General features: G+C 42.9%; 1 protein-coding gene across 2 annotated transcripts in view; it reads left to right on the top strand.

The window, feature by feature from the left end:
- TENM1 (teneurin transmembrane protein 1) overlaps positions 1–12530 on the top strand; it is a 347960-nt gene that overhangs the window by 308225 nt on the left and 27205 nt on the right. For both annotated transcript variants that reach the window (XM_072877199.1, XM_072877198.1), the window contains one exon: positions 10665–11031. In XM_072877199.1, the coding sequence (XP_072733300.1) occupies positions 10665–11031 (367 nt within the window). The remainder of the gene's footprint in view (positions 1–10664; positions 11032–12530) is intronic.

Genomic DNA, 12530 nt, shown 5'->3' with positions numbered 1-12530 from the left:
TACATCTGACTTTTTTCATCTGTTGAGGGGCACAGTGGACAAAATGTACGCGTGAAGAATATATATACACATAATAGATACCTACATATGCATCTATAACTATGTCTGTATCCATAGATGTATATGTGGTTTCTACGTATACTGCAGAGCTACCATAAGTAATCGGATAGTGAGAGCTGGTCCCTGACGTCCTGGAGTCCAAGCCCCAAGAAGGTCTGCTGAGAAGGGAATGTAGATGCTGAGGGGAGCATGCAGAGGCAGGCCGAGCAGACAATGCCCCTCCTTTTCTTTTAATCCATTTGCCACATCCACTAATAACAAGGCCTGCCTGTGATTTAAGAAATATAGTCTTTGATGGAGGCAACTCCAACATTAGCCATTTTTTTTAAGATTGTCAGGGCTGGTACTGTGTGTACGTTGCTCTCCTCCTCTCTCCAGCCAACCCTACACACATCTATGGGGTAAAGGACCTCCCACAGGTGTAACGGGTTTTGTGTGTTAGAAAGTGAATAACAAAAATAATTGCACTTTACATGGAGCTGTCTTTGCTGCCTCTATTCCAAGCCTTTCCTATTGCCCCGTGTATTCTGGTTTGGGCATTTGGACGCGTTGCACAGCCTTAGGGGGAGGGAGGCCAGGTGGGCTGGCACAAGTCCGGAGCGTGAGCGGAGGGCAGGTTTGAGGCCAGCAGTCGGCAGAGGTGGTGCAAGAGGTCCTTCCTGCAGAGACGTCGCACGCTGCTGGGACAGAAATTGTTGCATTGCCTAGGTCAGAGGAAGATCGTCCTGCATCTTAGAGGAGCGAGGACTGGTCTTTGGACTCCTGGTCTGTCTTCACGACAGGACAGGTCAGGAGAAACCTTGCAGAAATAAAGGCATAAAACCAGTGTAAGTGAAAAAAGCGACATAGGCATTTAATTCTATTGTCAGGTCATTGAAATTTTACATAGCTTCAAACTGCTGCATTTGAAAGCTGTAAAAGAAAGTGTGGGTATGGTTGTATGACTGAAAGCATTGCACCGCAATAACCGGCGGAAGGGGGGTCAAAAAACCCAGCACAGTGATACTTCTGGCCTGCAAATTGCTCCAGGTGCTAAGGGGAACCTGCAAGTCTGCAGATCCTGTCAAAACAACACTGTAATAATACCGGTTTACAAAGGGCAGGACTTTGAAGCGTGTCAGCACGTGGGAACTCTAGAGGGTGTTGTTCTCTTGCTACCTGGGTACTTCTCGGGTCTCAAAGCTGGTTATAAACAAACACTGAAAGGGTTTCACTACCAAGAAGTGTTGCTTTGCAGGTATTAGTGATATCTCCAATATTACTATTAGGACTAAGTTTGCCCTGAGTTACGCTTACAAGCTGCTGAAGTCAGAGGAAAGTAAGCTGGGGCAACCACGGAAAGTAACGTGGCAGGAGCCGCGGCCTGGGCAACGGTAGCTCGGAATGCCTGATTTCCCCTCTTCACCATACCGTGTTTGCTTCAGCATCTTTTCTGCCCTTGTTTCTGCCAAGGGAAAAAAAAAAGAAATGACACTGTGTCAGTGGAGGGAAAAAAAATGCAAATGTCAAGACAGAAATTGGTTGTATCCATTCGTAGCGTGCCATACAGAGGTTACATTTATAGCTGTGCTTTATGAAGTTTAGGCCACAGAGAGAGAGGCAAACAGAATGATAGAGCGCACCATTTTATGCAGTACGTTACTCTGGCAATAACACTCACATTTACAAACAAATTAGCTAAAAATGTCTGAAGGACATTCAGCTTTTACAAACTGGGCCTCATCTCCTGCTGATAGATTCCTTTGGGATGAGTATGGCATGCAAAATGATACACTGCCTTGGAGAATAAATTTATGAAGTTTAGCAATGTAGGTCACATTGCAGGAAAATCATAAATGTCTGAACATCACTCAATAGCCATTCAATCAACTGCTCAAAGCAAAATGGGAAACTGAGCAGCGTGTAGCTGTCTCTGGTGAGAACTGGGGAAAGTCATGATATGATGTAACACCCTTTAAGTCCTCCATCCATATGTATTTCTTTTTCCTTCTATTTTTCTTGCCAGTTCAGAGTTATATTTCTGTGTCCATATCAATAGTGACAACAAAACCAACGTGGTTTTTGCTATTACTACCATGAACTGTAAGTGTGTTGGGTGGCTCATGAAAGGTATGCCAAAAATTGGGGGAATCAGGAGAGGTCAAATGGTTGAAACTTGGTGTAACTAGCCTAGTCGTAAGGAACTGATCTCATTGTGAAATGATTTTTGTGTGCTCCCATCCAGGAGGATTTATAACTTATGCTAGTTGCTTCAGTCTTTTTAGATTTGGTTTGAAGGAATAAAGAAAAGACGACATTTTAAAAGGACGTTTCTAGATCTAGCACTGTCTAGAGATTCCTGTTGCTTTCCAGATCTAGAAATTGCTGAGAGCCTGAGATGCAGAGATTTAGAACTTTGCTAGAGATGTCGAGAGCCTTTCTGAAGACATCTAGTGCCTTTGTAGGTCTGGGGCCTTTCTAGATCGAGAGCTTTTTGGAGGGGGCGGGGGGGGCATCCATAGCTGCTGGAGCACGTCTAGAGACTCACTAGATCTTTTTCCTGGGATGGTTTGGAAGCCTTTTAGAGCTTGTTCTCAGAGCCTACCTAGCACTCCTCCAGAGCCCTTCTGCAGCCCTTTTGAGCTCAGCAGGCTTTTCTAGAGCCAGCACCCTTATGGGCCCTTTCTGAATATAGAACTTTCCAGGGACCCCCTCTAGGGCCTCCTGCACCTCCCTGTCCCCCACCCCTTTTTTTTTATTGTTTTGCAAGAGGCTTTGCAGCGCTTTCCTGAGCCCTTCGAGGTCTGGAGCCTTTCTATGCCTTTCTAGATCTAGAGCTCAGCTACTGAAAATCAAAACCTTTATTTAGCTATCTGATTAGCAACCTGTTGGAAACTTAATTTCAGGTGCGCTTTTAAAATCTTTGTCTAGAGCCTTTTTGGAAGGCAAGAAAACCAAGTGCCTCTCCTTTTACACCCACGTTGTATCCATCCCAGGCTTGAGACACATTATTTAGTCGAGTGGTATTTCTTGAATTTTGCTTGAAAAAACATTGGTCCTAAACTTTATCCTTGTAAGCTTTTCTGGCACAGTCTGATAATGCATATCCAAATATGCATCACAGCACTTAGCAATGCCCTTAGCTGACATAAATTTAAAGCAGAGTGCCTGCTTACTGTCTCAGACTAGAATCAAACACTCTCCAGTGCGTTTTCTTGCGAGTATCTGATCAATGTAAATACTCACATAGAAGGATTGCTGCATGGAATGCAGTTGTCTTGTTCTGTCCTGTCTGAATGCATCCTGCAAAATGCAAGATGCCTGATTTTTTTAATTAGCTATTTGAAGTCTAGCAGCAGTATGTGTTTGCTTTCAGTGCAGCATGACAGCTAGTTAGATTGCATTCATTTTGCTCAGTTGAAATATCTATTGTGTAAATACTTGGGAAAAATTAGTTGCAGAAAATCATGTCGTGATAACAATTAATCTTGGTGCTAATTTCTGTAAAAGTAAGGACTCAAGTTACTTCAGTTGCTTTTTCTGCCTAGAAATTTTTATATCCAGGTGGAAGAAATATGTATAATTTAAAGATAAAAATCAAAATTTGCTATAGTTTTTTTGCTTTAACTCTCTGCTACAGTTTAGCAAAGAATTAGTTCACTCTTACAATGGATTAAAAAAAGCTCTTACTCTTGAATTGTGTATCATTGTAGGAATTTGCCATAGAAGATGCCCTGCCATAAACATGAATTGCAGAATATCTATTTTTCCCAGCCTTCTTTCTTTCATTTGCAGAAGTTGTGTTTGTGAGTTTACTGGTGTAACTCTTAAGGGAAAGCTTGAATCACAGCAGTGAATTTGCATTTTCCTGGGAAAGCTGTGGAGTTAGCGTTTGTTCTCATCCTTGCAGGAATGTGTTATGCGGCTGAGGAGGCAGCTGTGGCTCCCGCACGCCCGGCTGGCAAAGTCCTGGCACGGCTCCTCATCCTTCGCCTCCCCCAGCCTCGCTCTCTGCCCAGCCCTGGGGTCGGGGGAGTGCTGCCCTGAGGAGCAGTGCCGTTGCCGGAGACAGGTTCCTGGGCACAAATCTGTAGGAAGTTTTCATTTCAAGAATTTAATTTAAATTTTAATTTTGAGTTTGACTCAGGATTCAGGGCAGGGTCAGAGTATTTGGGTGATATATTCACAGCAGCTGGTGTTGCTCAAAGGCAGGGCTTTTGCTTTCTTTGCTTTTTTCAGTTCTGGAAATTTCATTTCTATGTATCCCCTCTTCCTCTCAGTTTTCAGGCCGGATGCTTTCATGAACCTCAGTAGTTACTGGAAGCAACAGACACCGTAACGTACTAGCTCCAGCCTCCACTGTTCTCAAACAGCTTTTAATTAGTCTCAATTAAAGTTTTGCAAGATCTTCCTCCCACCTTTTCTGCAATGGCAGCACACTGGCTTTCTGTATCCAGACCTTCTGAGCCCAAAATGGAAAGATGAAGCCAAAACTAGTGAGAGATTTATTAAGATTTATGCAACCTTACTTTTGTCCCGCCTCATCTGACAAGCGCGGGACCTGGAAGTGCAAGTTAGCAAGTGAGGCAAAATGGGACCCGTCCTGTTGTTAGCTAGGTTTCCTTTCCACCTGGTCCCGCTCCCTCCTTTTGGCCATGCAAATTAACTGCAACGATATGTTTGGAGGACATCTATTCCCACTCCAGCACTGGAGACGTGTTTGGGTTAGATTCAAATTCATGGTCTATTTTGAGATATTTTAATTGAAGAGTCTAAGATTCCTCCTCTCAGAGGTACCAGCCTGCCCAAAATACTTCGTTAATTCCTTCTGAGCATTTAACAAAGTATTTCTTTCATAGCCTCTATAAACCATGGCTGCCATGTTTAAACAGACTTAAATGGCTTAGGAATCGAAGTTCCATTTATTTTCATAGTCAACGGGCTTATGTGATTCTGGATAATATTCCCTCTATTATTAAATAAAGACAGTGTGAAACCTGTCCCCATAGAAATCAACTTTTCCTATCGATTTAGTAGACCCAAGATTCCTCATACGGTCTTTGAAGTTGTGAAGCAGAAAGAAATCATAAAAAAGAAATTATGAAACAAGAACAGAGCTGGAAAGCAAGAGCATAGCGAATCTTGTGGCAAGTGAAGCGACGACAAGCAGTGAGAACCGCTGGAGTGGTGCCTTGCCTTCGCGTTCCTGCCCTGGGTCCCTCATCCGCTGGAAATAATTGACGGCAAAGGCAGGTTGGCGGGGAGACTACCCGAGCCGTGATGCCGGAGAACTGGTGGCCTCAGACCTCTGAGCTGCATCTGTAAATGTGCCACAGCTGCTTTCCCAGCCCAGGGTAGAAAACAACGGTCGTTAGGCTGCAAAACTCATTTATTTGGGTTTGTCACTGGGGAGCGATGAATGCAGAGAGAGCAACGTTTGTGAAGTTTAGATCAGGGACTGCTACAGCTGATCTGTGTAATTCTGAATTTTATCATACACACTATCAGGAGCAGGAGAAACAAAGGCTCCTGCAGCATGGGAGGAGGCTGTAATCCCACCGCAGGGAAGGGTTCCCCGGTGTCAGACCGCAGGAGCTGAATTGTGTCTCTGTGTGCCATTAAGAAAGAAGCTAAGCTGCTGAGAGGAGCTGACAGTGTCAACGTCAACAAAAGAAAGAGCCCAGAAGTGAGAGCAAACTGACAGAAAATGATGAAAAAATATCCGTGGTTGTCAACTGTGAGAAAATAGAGAGAAATACATGTAGTGAGACATCCTGTAAAAAGTTCAGGGAAGCAGAACCGGTCTCCTTCAGCCTTGTAAGCTACACGCTCACTCCTGATGGACCGCCTGGGCGAGTCCTTCCGCGGAGCCATTTCTCTTGCAGAAGGAAGGAGAAAGAAGGGTTTGGGTGGGAAGAGGGAAAAATGCTGTTGAGAAGGATGTTGTGGTGAGTAAAAGGGTTTGGCCTGGAAAAAACAGCTGAAGTGAGTATAAATAAGAGGAGATGAAAAAAAGAAGTTAGCAGCAAAAGAGAAGTATGGAGGATGTAATGATCGGGTCTGCAAATGCGTATTGAGGAGCTGAATAAAGGCAAAGGCAGCATAAACAGAAGTACTTGAAGCTGAGCAGTACAGATAGGAAGTAATCCATCAGTCAGGACTATCAAAAAATTTCGGCATGAATTTCATGCTACGACATGAAATTGAATCAAAATACACAGGCAATGCATGGCAAGAAATCAAAGCCATGGTGAAGCCTTTTTAGGGATTTATTCAGCTTCTTTTAATCCACGATAAATGAAACTTATCCCAGTGAAATTTCCCCCTGCAACCAAACAGTTAAGCTCTTGAAACCTGCATCTGCAGACAAGGATAAATTTTTCCCTCTTTACTTTTCTTACTTTGATATGAATGGTAGAATATTTTTGATCTGATTTGTTTAAAATAGTACCAAAAATGCCACAGCCGTAAAATGTCATGCAAAATGTGCAGAAAGTTTTAGCCATATGGTCAGAACCAAAAGTGAAACAGTATTCTTCACAAACTCACACTTAAATGTGTATATGTGTGCAGGCGTGTATGTTTAAGAAGTACATGAGTGCAGGCTCTCCTATCAGTGCTACTTCACAAAAAACTCACGTTATTTATTTCGTTGTAAAGCTTTGCTGTACGAAAAATATTTAAATATTTCAAAGCCAGATAGGTAGGTAGGTAGATAGTTATACAAGCACATGCATATTTTGCAAGAAAGAAACAAACAAAAAAAATACCATTCGGGTCTGAGAGCTATTTAACTACCTAAATGTAGATCTCCCAGTGAAAATTCATTTAAACTGAAGCCACCTCAGTGCACCTTGTGTTTTCCAGAACAGTTGACATGAAAAAATGCATTAGAAAGCCAGACCAGCAGGTGTTAATTTTGCACTTCTCAAACCAGAGATTGATTATTAGATATAGCCGGAGCCTTTATCTTGACAGTTAAATGCTGAATTCCCAGAAAAGTTGACATGTTAATACTTATATGCAAAAGGTCTCATTGCTCAAGGGTTCACTTGTTTCGGCAGTGATTTTCATTGCATATACTCAGTCTCCAGTGAACCAAACCAGAATTGTCACCTGAAAATTTCCATCTGTGAAGAATGTGAGGTGCTGACTGCTACTGAACAAACCTTGTCTGTTTGTTTATAATGGGATAATCGGCAATGCCATTTCTGCATACTGCTCAAAAAAAGAACCCGTCAAATGTAAGAAAAAACACTTGCAACTGGCCCGATTTTGAGTTATAAGAAAAATATACATAAATGGGAGAGGACTTTTTACAGGGGCTTATGAAGCACTGCTTCAAATTAAAAAGTACATTAACTGATTTAATATTCTAATCCTAACTGAGGTTTTGTCTGGAAAAACTTTTTAATAGGCACAGTCATATCTGATGAGAATGGAAGTGCTTCTCTGTAATATGTTTATTGGCTCTGAATGAAGCACAACTGATGGTTTGGTCACAGAAACCTGCCAGAGGGCAGCTTGCTTTAAAAGAAAAGAAACAACCGGTGACTTTTCAAGGTAACAGTGAACCTGAGGGTGCAGTTACACTTCAGCTTAAGCTGATTTAGGTGATTAGTTTTTAGCCAGCAAACTGTCCCGGCCCTGCTCTCTGTAGGAGCACATAAACACTGGCCTTGCTGCTGGGGGCTGCACTGGGGGAAGGGATGGGGTGGGACTGCAGCAGCCCCAGCTTACACCAGCTTAAGGTGCCCTGAAGTCTCCCTCTGACAGGAACAGTGCAGATTTTTTCTAAATCTGTGGACTTCTTCAGATTAGGAATGCTCAGGGGTTTGCGTTTGTGTGTATGTTTAATTTTAATTGGCCTATTTCACCTTTTTTTCCCCTCCAGTTGCACTAGCATAAGCTTGCAGTGAGCAGCAGCTGGTTTTTGTGCTGCAGTCTCCAGACAGGTACATGCTAGTTTAATATTTCACCTGGGATTAAAGCATTAATACGTCCATGACCGCTTTAAACCCAGGAAGGAGAAGCTGTAGCCATACCTTCTGTGAGCTTTGCAGAGCAGAGAGCTAGGCAACAGTTCTGGTGTAGTAACCAAAATTGTTTAGATGATCCTAACTAAAATTTTTTTTATTTTTACCATAATGCAGCTAGATTTACAGATGTGATCAGCATGAAAGCAAATGTGCTTGCAGTTAACAGCTGTTAAGACTAAGCTTTAGGCACATTGCTGCAAGTGAAAGGGACAGTTGCATAAAAGTTTATTCTATCTCAATAAACCAAATCAGCCTCAAATCAACCAGAGAAAAAGTTGTTTTGGCCCAAACCAGTCCCTGTTTATCTGCAAGACACCAGGCATACCCGCACAGCGGGAGGAATTCAAATTATTCACCGGGCAAGGGCGGTGTGGCTGTTCCGTGAAGGAAAACCAGCTATTAAGACATGGCAGGTGGTATGCAGAGTCATTATGGCAAAAATAGATAGTCTCAGCCCAAAATTCTTATCCCTAATAATCTAGTTACAGTTAATCAAAGATTATTTTTACAGCAGAGTGATCTGTGAGGGAGGCTGTTAAAGTTGAAGGTGTCTGTTTCCCATTAAAAAGAATCCATTTACTTTGAGAGAGCAATCAAATGTTGTGCATTAAAGGTACATTGCAAATACGGTTTTTTCCAAGTTTCCTGAAGATAGCCTTGTAGATATTTTTATGCTAACTAGAGTTTTATTTGGTGTCCCAGTGAACTCTCAGTTGAGCTAACAGCAGTGTGTAAACCAGCCCTAGCACAGCGGGTGGAATCCGGGCAGTCTCACACGCGCGCAGAAATCAGCGCCTTTATGGGAGGAATCTGTTTCCAACTGTTTCACCACATTTATCATCATTTGGAAGGACTCTACCACCTGGTTCAGAAGAGATCTTGAACCCAACAGCATTAGTCTTAATGCCAGCTATTACGCTGTCTAGTAAAATGGACTGGGCACGAGGAGGAATTCGATTACTGTGTGAGCCTTCGTGATTGTGTGGTGCACCACGTAACCACGCAGGGCGAGACACGGTAGCCGCAATGCCCTCGCTTTATTAAAACATCAGTTATCAAACCAGCAATGTACTTCTGGAAATGAGATTATTCAGGAAATACTGATGCTTGAGAAGGGGAGAGACTTGGCCTCCAGCCTGGCTCCTGAGCTCACCCCAGGCGGGCAGGTGCCTTGCGATGGCCACACACTCCACCATATGTTACTCCTCAGTGCTGGGCATTGTATTAGCATCTGCAGTCTCTAAATTCATAGATCTTTTAATTAGCACAGTGGAAAAATGAGGAAAAACAGTAACAAAATCAGGAAATGAAATAATAGAAGCTTCTGCGGCATACAAAGCATATAAAACCATTACATTTTAGCCTGGTATTTATTCTCTTCTGGTGATTGAAATATTTAGTCCAGAAAAATTCCACTCAGATAAAAGCAGCCATCTCTTCACGAAAGATAACAAGCAAAGCATCCCGAGACAGACAAAAATAGGCTGTCTTGCAATCTCGGTGGCTCAGTTGTTGTCTGACCTTTCCATAGACAAGCTGCAGTCCATATCCTCCACCGGCCATTAGCTGGCGAGAGGGACCAGTCTACTCTGGTGCTGTTTCCCAGTTCAGTGATCCTGCACTGCCTGTTGAGCTTTCTCAACAGGAGGAATTTGAAGCTCTGGCCGCTACATGCTACAGTCAGCAGCCTACATCCTGGCCGTCTTTCAGGTTGACAGGCTGCCCCACCTTTAATTGGGAGCGTGTTTAATTCCTCTGGATCCTGATGCAACAGGTATCAGACGAGTGAGGTCATTCTTCTAGCATTTCCTCCAGTGCGGTTTGGAAACTTTGCTTGGTTGGCACTCTCACCTGCATGGAAAAAGGCAAAAAGCTAACCTTAAATACGAAGAATTTACTTCATCCATGACTGAACTACTGAATTCACCAAGCAAAATCATTATAAGTAATTACGGCTTGGCTATTGTATCATGTGAAGTGTGATATATTGGTGTGTTATTATGTTACAAAGAATTAACGAGCTGATATTTCTTATGGCATATAAGTCTTATTAACATTTCCTGTTTAGTAAATAAATTGTGGAAATGTCTCGTACTCTTCTAGCATGTCATTTTCCTTTTGTACTAGCAGTCAATTAAAGTGTTCCAACACTGACAACCTCTAACTGTTTTCCACTCTGCCAGTGTTGACTGCAACCTTGAAACAGTAACATTCAGACCTGGAAAATTTTCTGGCTGATGTTGCATGACACAAAGTCTGTGTTTTTATTTGCATGACTGCATAGGTGTAATAAAGTTCGCACCTTAATGGACTTGTGCAAATGTCTCTCAGAGGGTGCTAAATTACTTTTCAAATCAAGTTTCGTTCCACACTGGACCTGGACCTCAGAAAACAATATGCTTGTTGAAACTTATTCTGCCAAACCCAATTAAAGAACATACTAGAGAAGCAGTGCTGGGTGAATCCACGGAGTGCCTTGATGACGTGGTGATCAGAGATGGTTGAATGAAACTGCCTTACTATCTTAATCATTCTTTTTTCTCCCCCCCCCCGCCCCCCCCGCCTTCCCCTTAATTTTTTTTCCAGGTGCGGTTAGAGTGGCCAACAGACCTCACAGTGAACCCTCTAGACAATTCGCTGTACGTCCTGGACAACAACATTGTCCTGCAGATCTCTGAGAACAGGCGTGTGCGAATTATTGCAGGGCGGCCCATTCACTGCCAGGTGCCAGGCATCGACCACTTCATCGTCAGCAAGGTGGCCATCCATTCAACCCTGGAGTCAGCCAGGGCGATCGCTGTGTCTCACAGCGGGATACTCTACATTGCAGAGACAGATGAAAGAAAGATCAACCGTATACAACAGGTCACAACCAACGGTGAGATCTCTATAATCGCTGGAGCCCCATCAGATTGTGACTGCAAGATTGATCCTAATTGTGACTGTTTTTCAGGTAAGGCGATGCTAGTTATTTCCTGTCCCTTATCTGTTGAGATCCCCTGGTGCAGGTGCAGATTAGCCAAGTGACAAGGGGAAGGAGAGGCGAGCAATGATTCCATTTCCTTGCAAAACCAAAAACCTTATCAGCAGCTCTTTGTGGATTTAGTCCATTGGATGTAGAGATGTGAGTCTTCCAGTTGGCACTGGAGGAACCTCAGGGTGGTCTTAGCTTTTTCTCTTTTGATACAGAGATTACACACCGTTCAAAATTATCTCCAAGTCTGCCTTTCTGTGTCAGCTGTGTTTGCCCATGATGAGATGGTACCAGCCCCAGTGCAGATTGCGCCTAAATGCTACTGGATCAGGCAGCCCTTCTCGCCAAGAAGAGTACCAAGGTGTTTCACAGCCAGTGAAAAACACTAGCTTACGCCTTCTCATCACTTGTGTCACGCCGCACAACCAGCAAAATGATGCAAAGGCATAATGTTCAGAATTTCTTCTTCTTTGTATGTTTTAAACTGGAACAGCCAGTGCCAGGCCGGCACTGCACCACTGGACATTCTGAGCAACACAGCTCCTCTCCCCTGCATGCACCAAAACAAATTGTGGCTTTTTTTTTTTTTTTCATAAAAACATATTTCATAATGGGACAAAGGACAGCATTCCCATATACAGAGGTGTGCAGTATGTTGTCATCCTGTCATCTCTAAGAACCACTGTGTTCAGCTCCATAATGCCATCATAATTCTTAAGCCTCCCATTTCAAGTAAAAGGTTAATTACTGACAAGAAAACATTAAGTATGTCAAGAATGGAGAGAAAAAAATGTAAATGGTATTCCAGAGAAGGTGGGTTGCTGACCCAACGTTGTAATGATAATCCAAGCTTCATGTGCATTGCCAAGTGCTGCCAGCTTCAGTTACAGCTATGGTAGACCAGTGCTGGCAAGGATCCTGTTCAGAGTTCCTGTTGAGGGAAACTGCCCTCAGTGCTGAAAAATTAAAAGCTGTGGCAAATCTAATGACTGTGCCAGTGCTGGGCTGGTGAAAGGCAGAGTCAGAAGACCAGCTAATTTGTCCTTCTCCAAGGAAGCACAGGGTATGCTCAAAATCTCCACCAAATTTCATTTCTGTCAGGAGAAGGGGAGCAATACAAACAGTAATGTGTTTTTCTCTAAGAGTGAGGTTTAATGTGCTTTCTTGCTAGTTACAGAAAATCCTGCTCATGTAAAGTCATTTTGATATTCATATACAGCCAATGATAATGCACATATCCTCCTCAAACCTTAAAATACACGAACCAAGTAAATTATCAAGTGATACTGGAAGGGGTGGTTTCTCAAGGCCTTTTTTGACTTATTGTTGTTTTGTTTTCCTGTAGTGTTGAGTATTTAATAAGTACAAACTAATCTTTGCTTCAGTGTCATTTTAGCTGAATTACTGGGGTTTATTTTCTCTTTGTTTTATTTATAACACGATTCTACTTTAACTACATGCCAATAGGCACATAGTAG

The sequence above is a fragment of the Ciconia boyciana genome, chromosome 12, assembly GCF_034638445.1.
Source record: "Ciconia boyciana chromosome 12, ASM3463844v1, whole genome shotgun sequence".
In the NCBI taxonomy this organism is placed as follows: Eukaryota; Metazoa; Chordata; class Aves; order Ciconiiformes; family Ciconiidae; genus Ciconia; species Ciconia boyciana.
The sequence above is the reverse complement of the archived record's forward strand: the minus strand, read 5'-3'. Positions and strand labels throughout refer to the sequence as shown.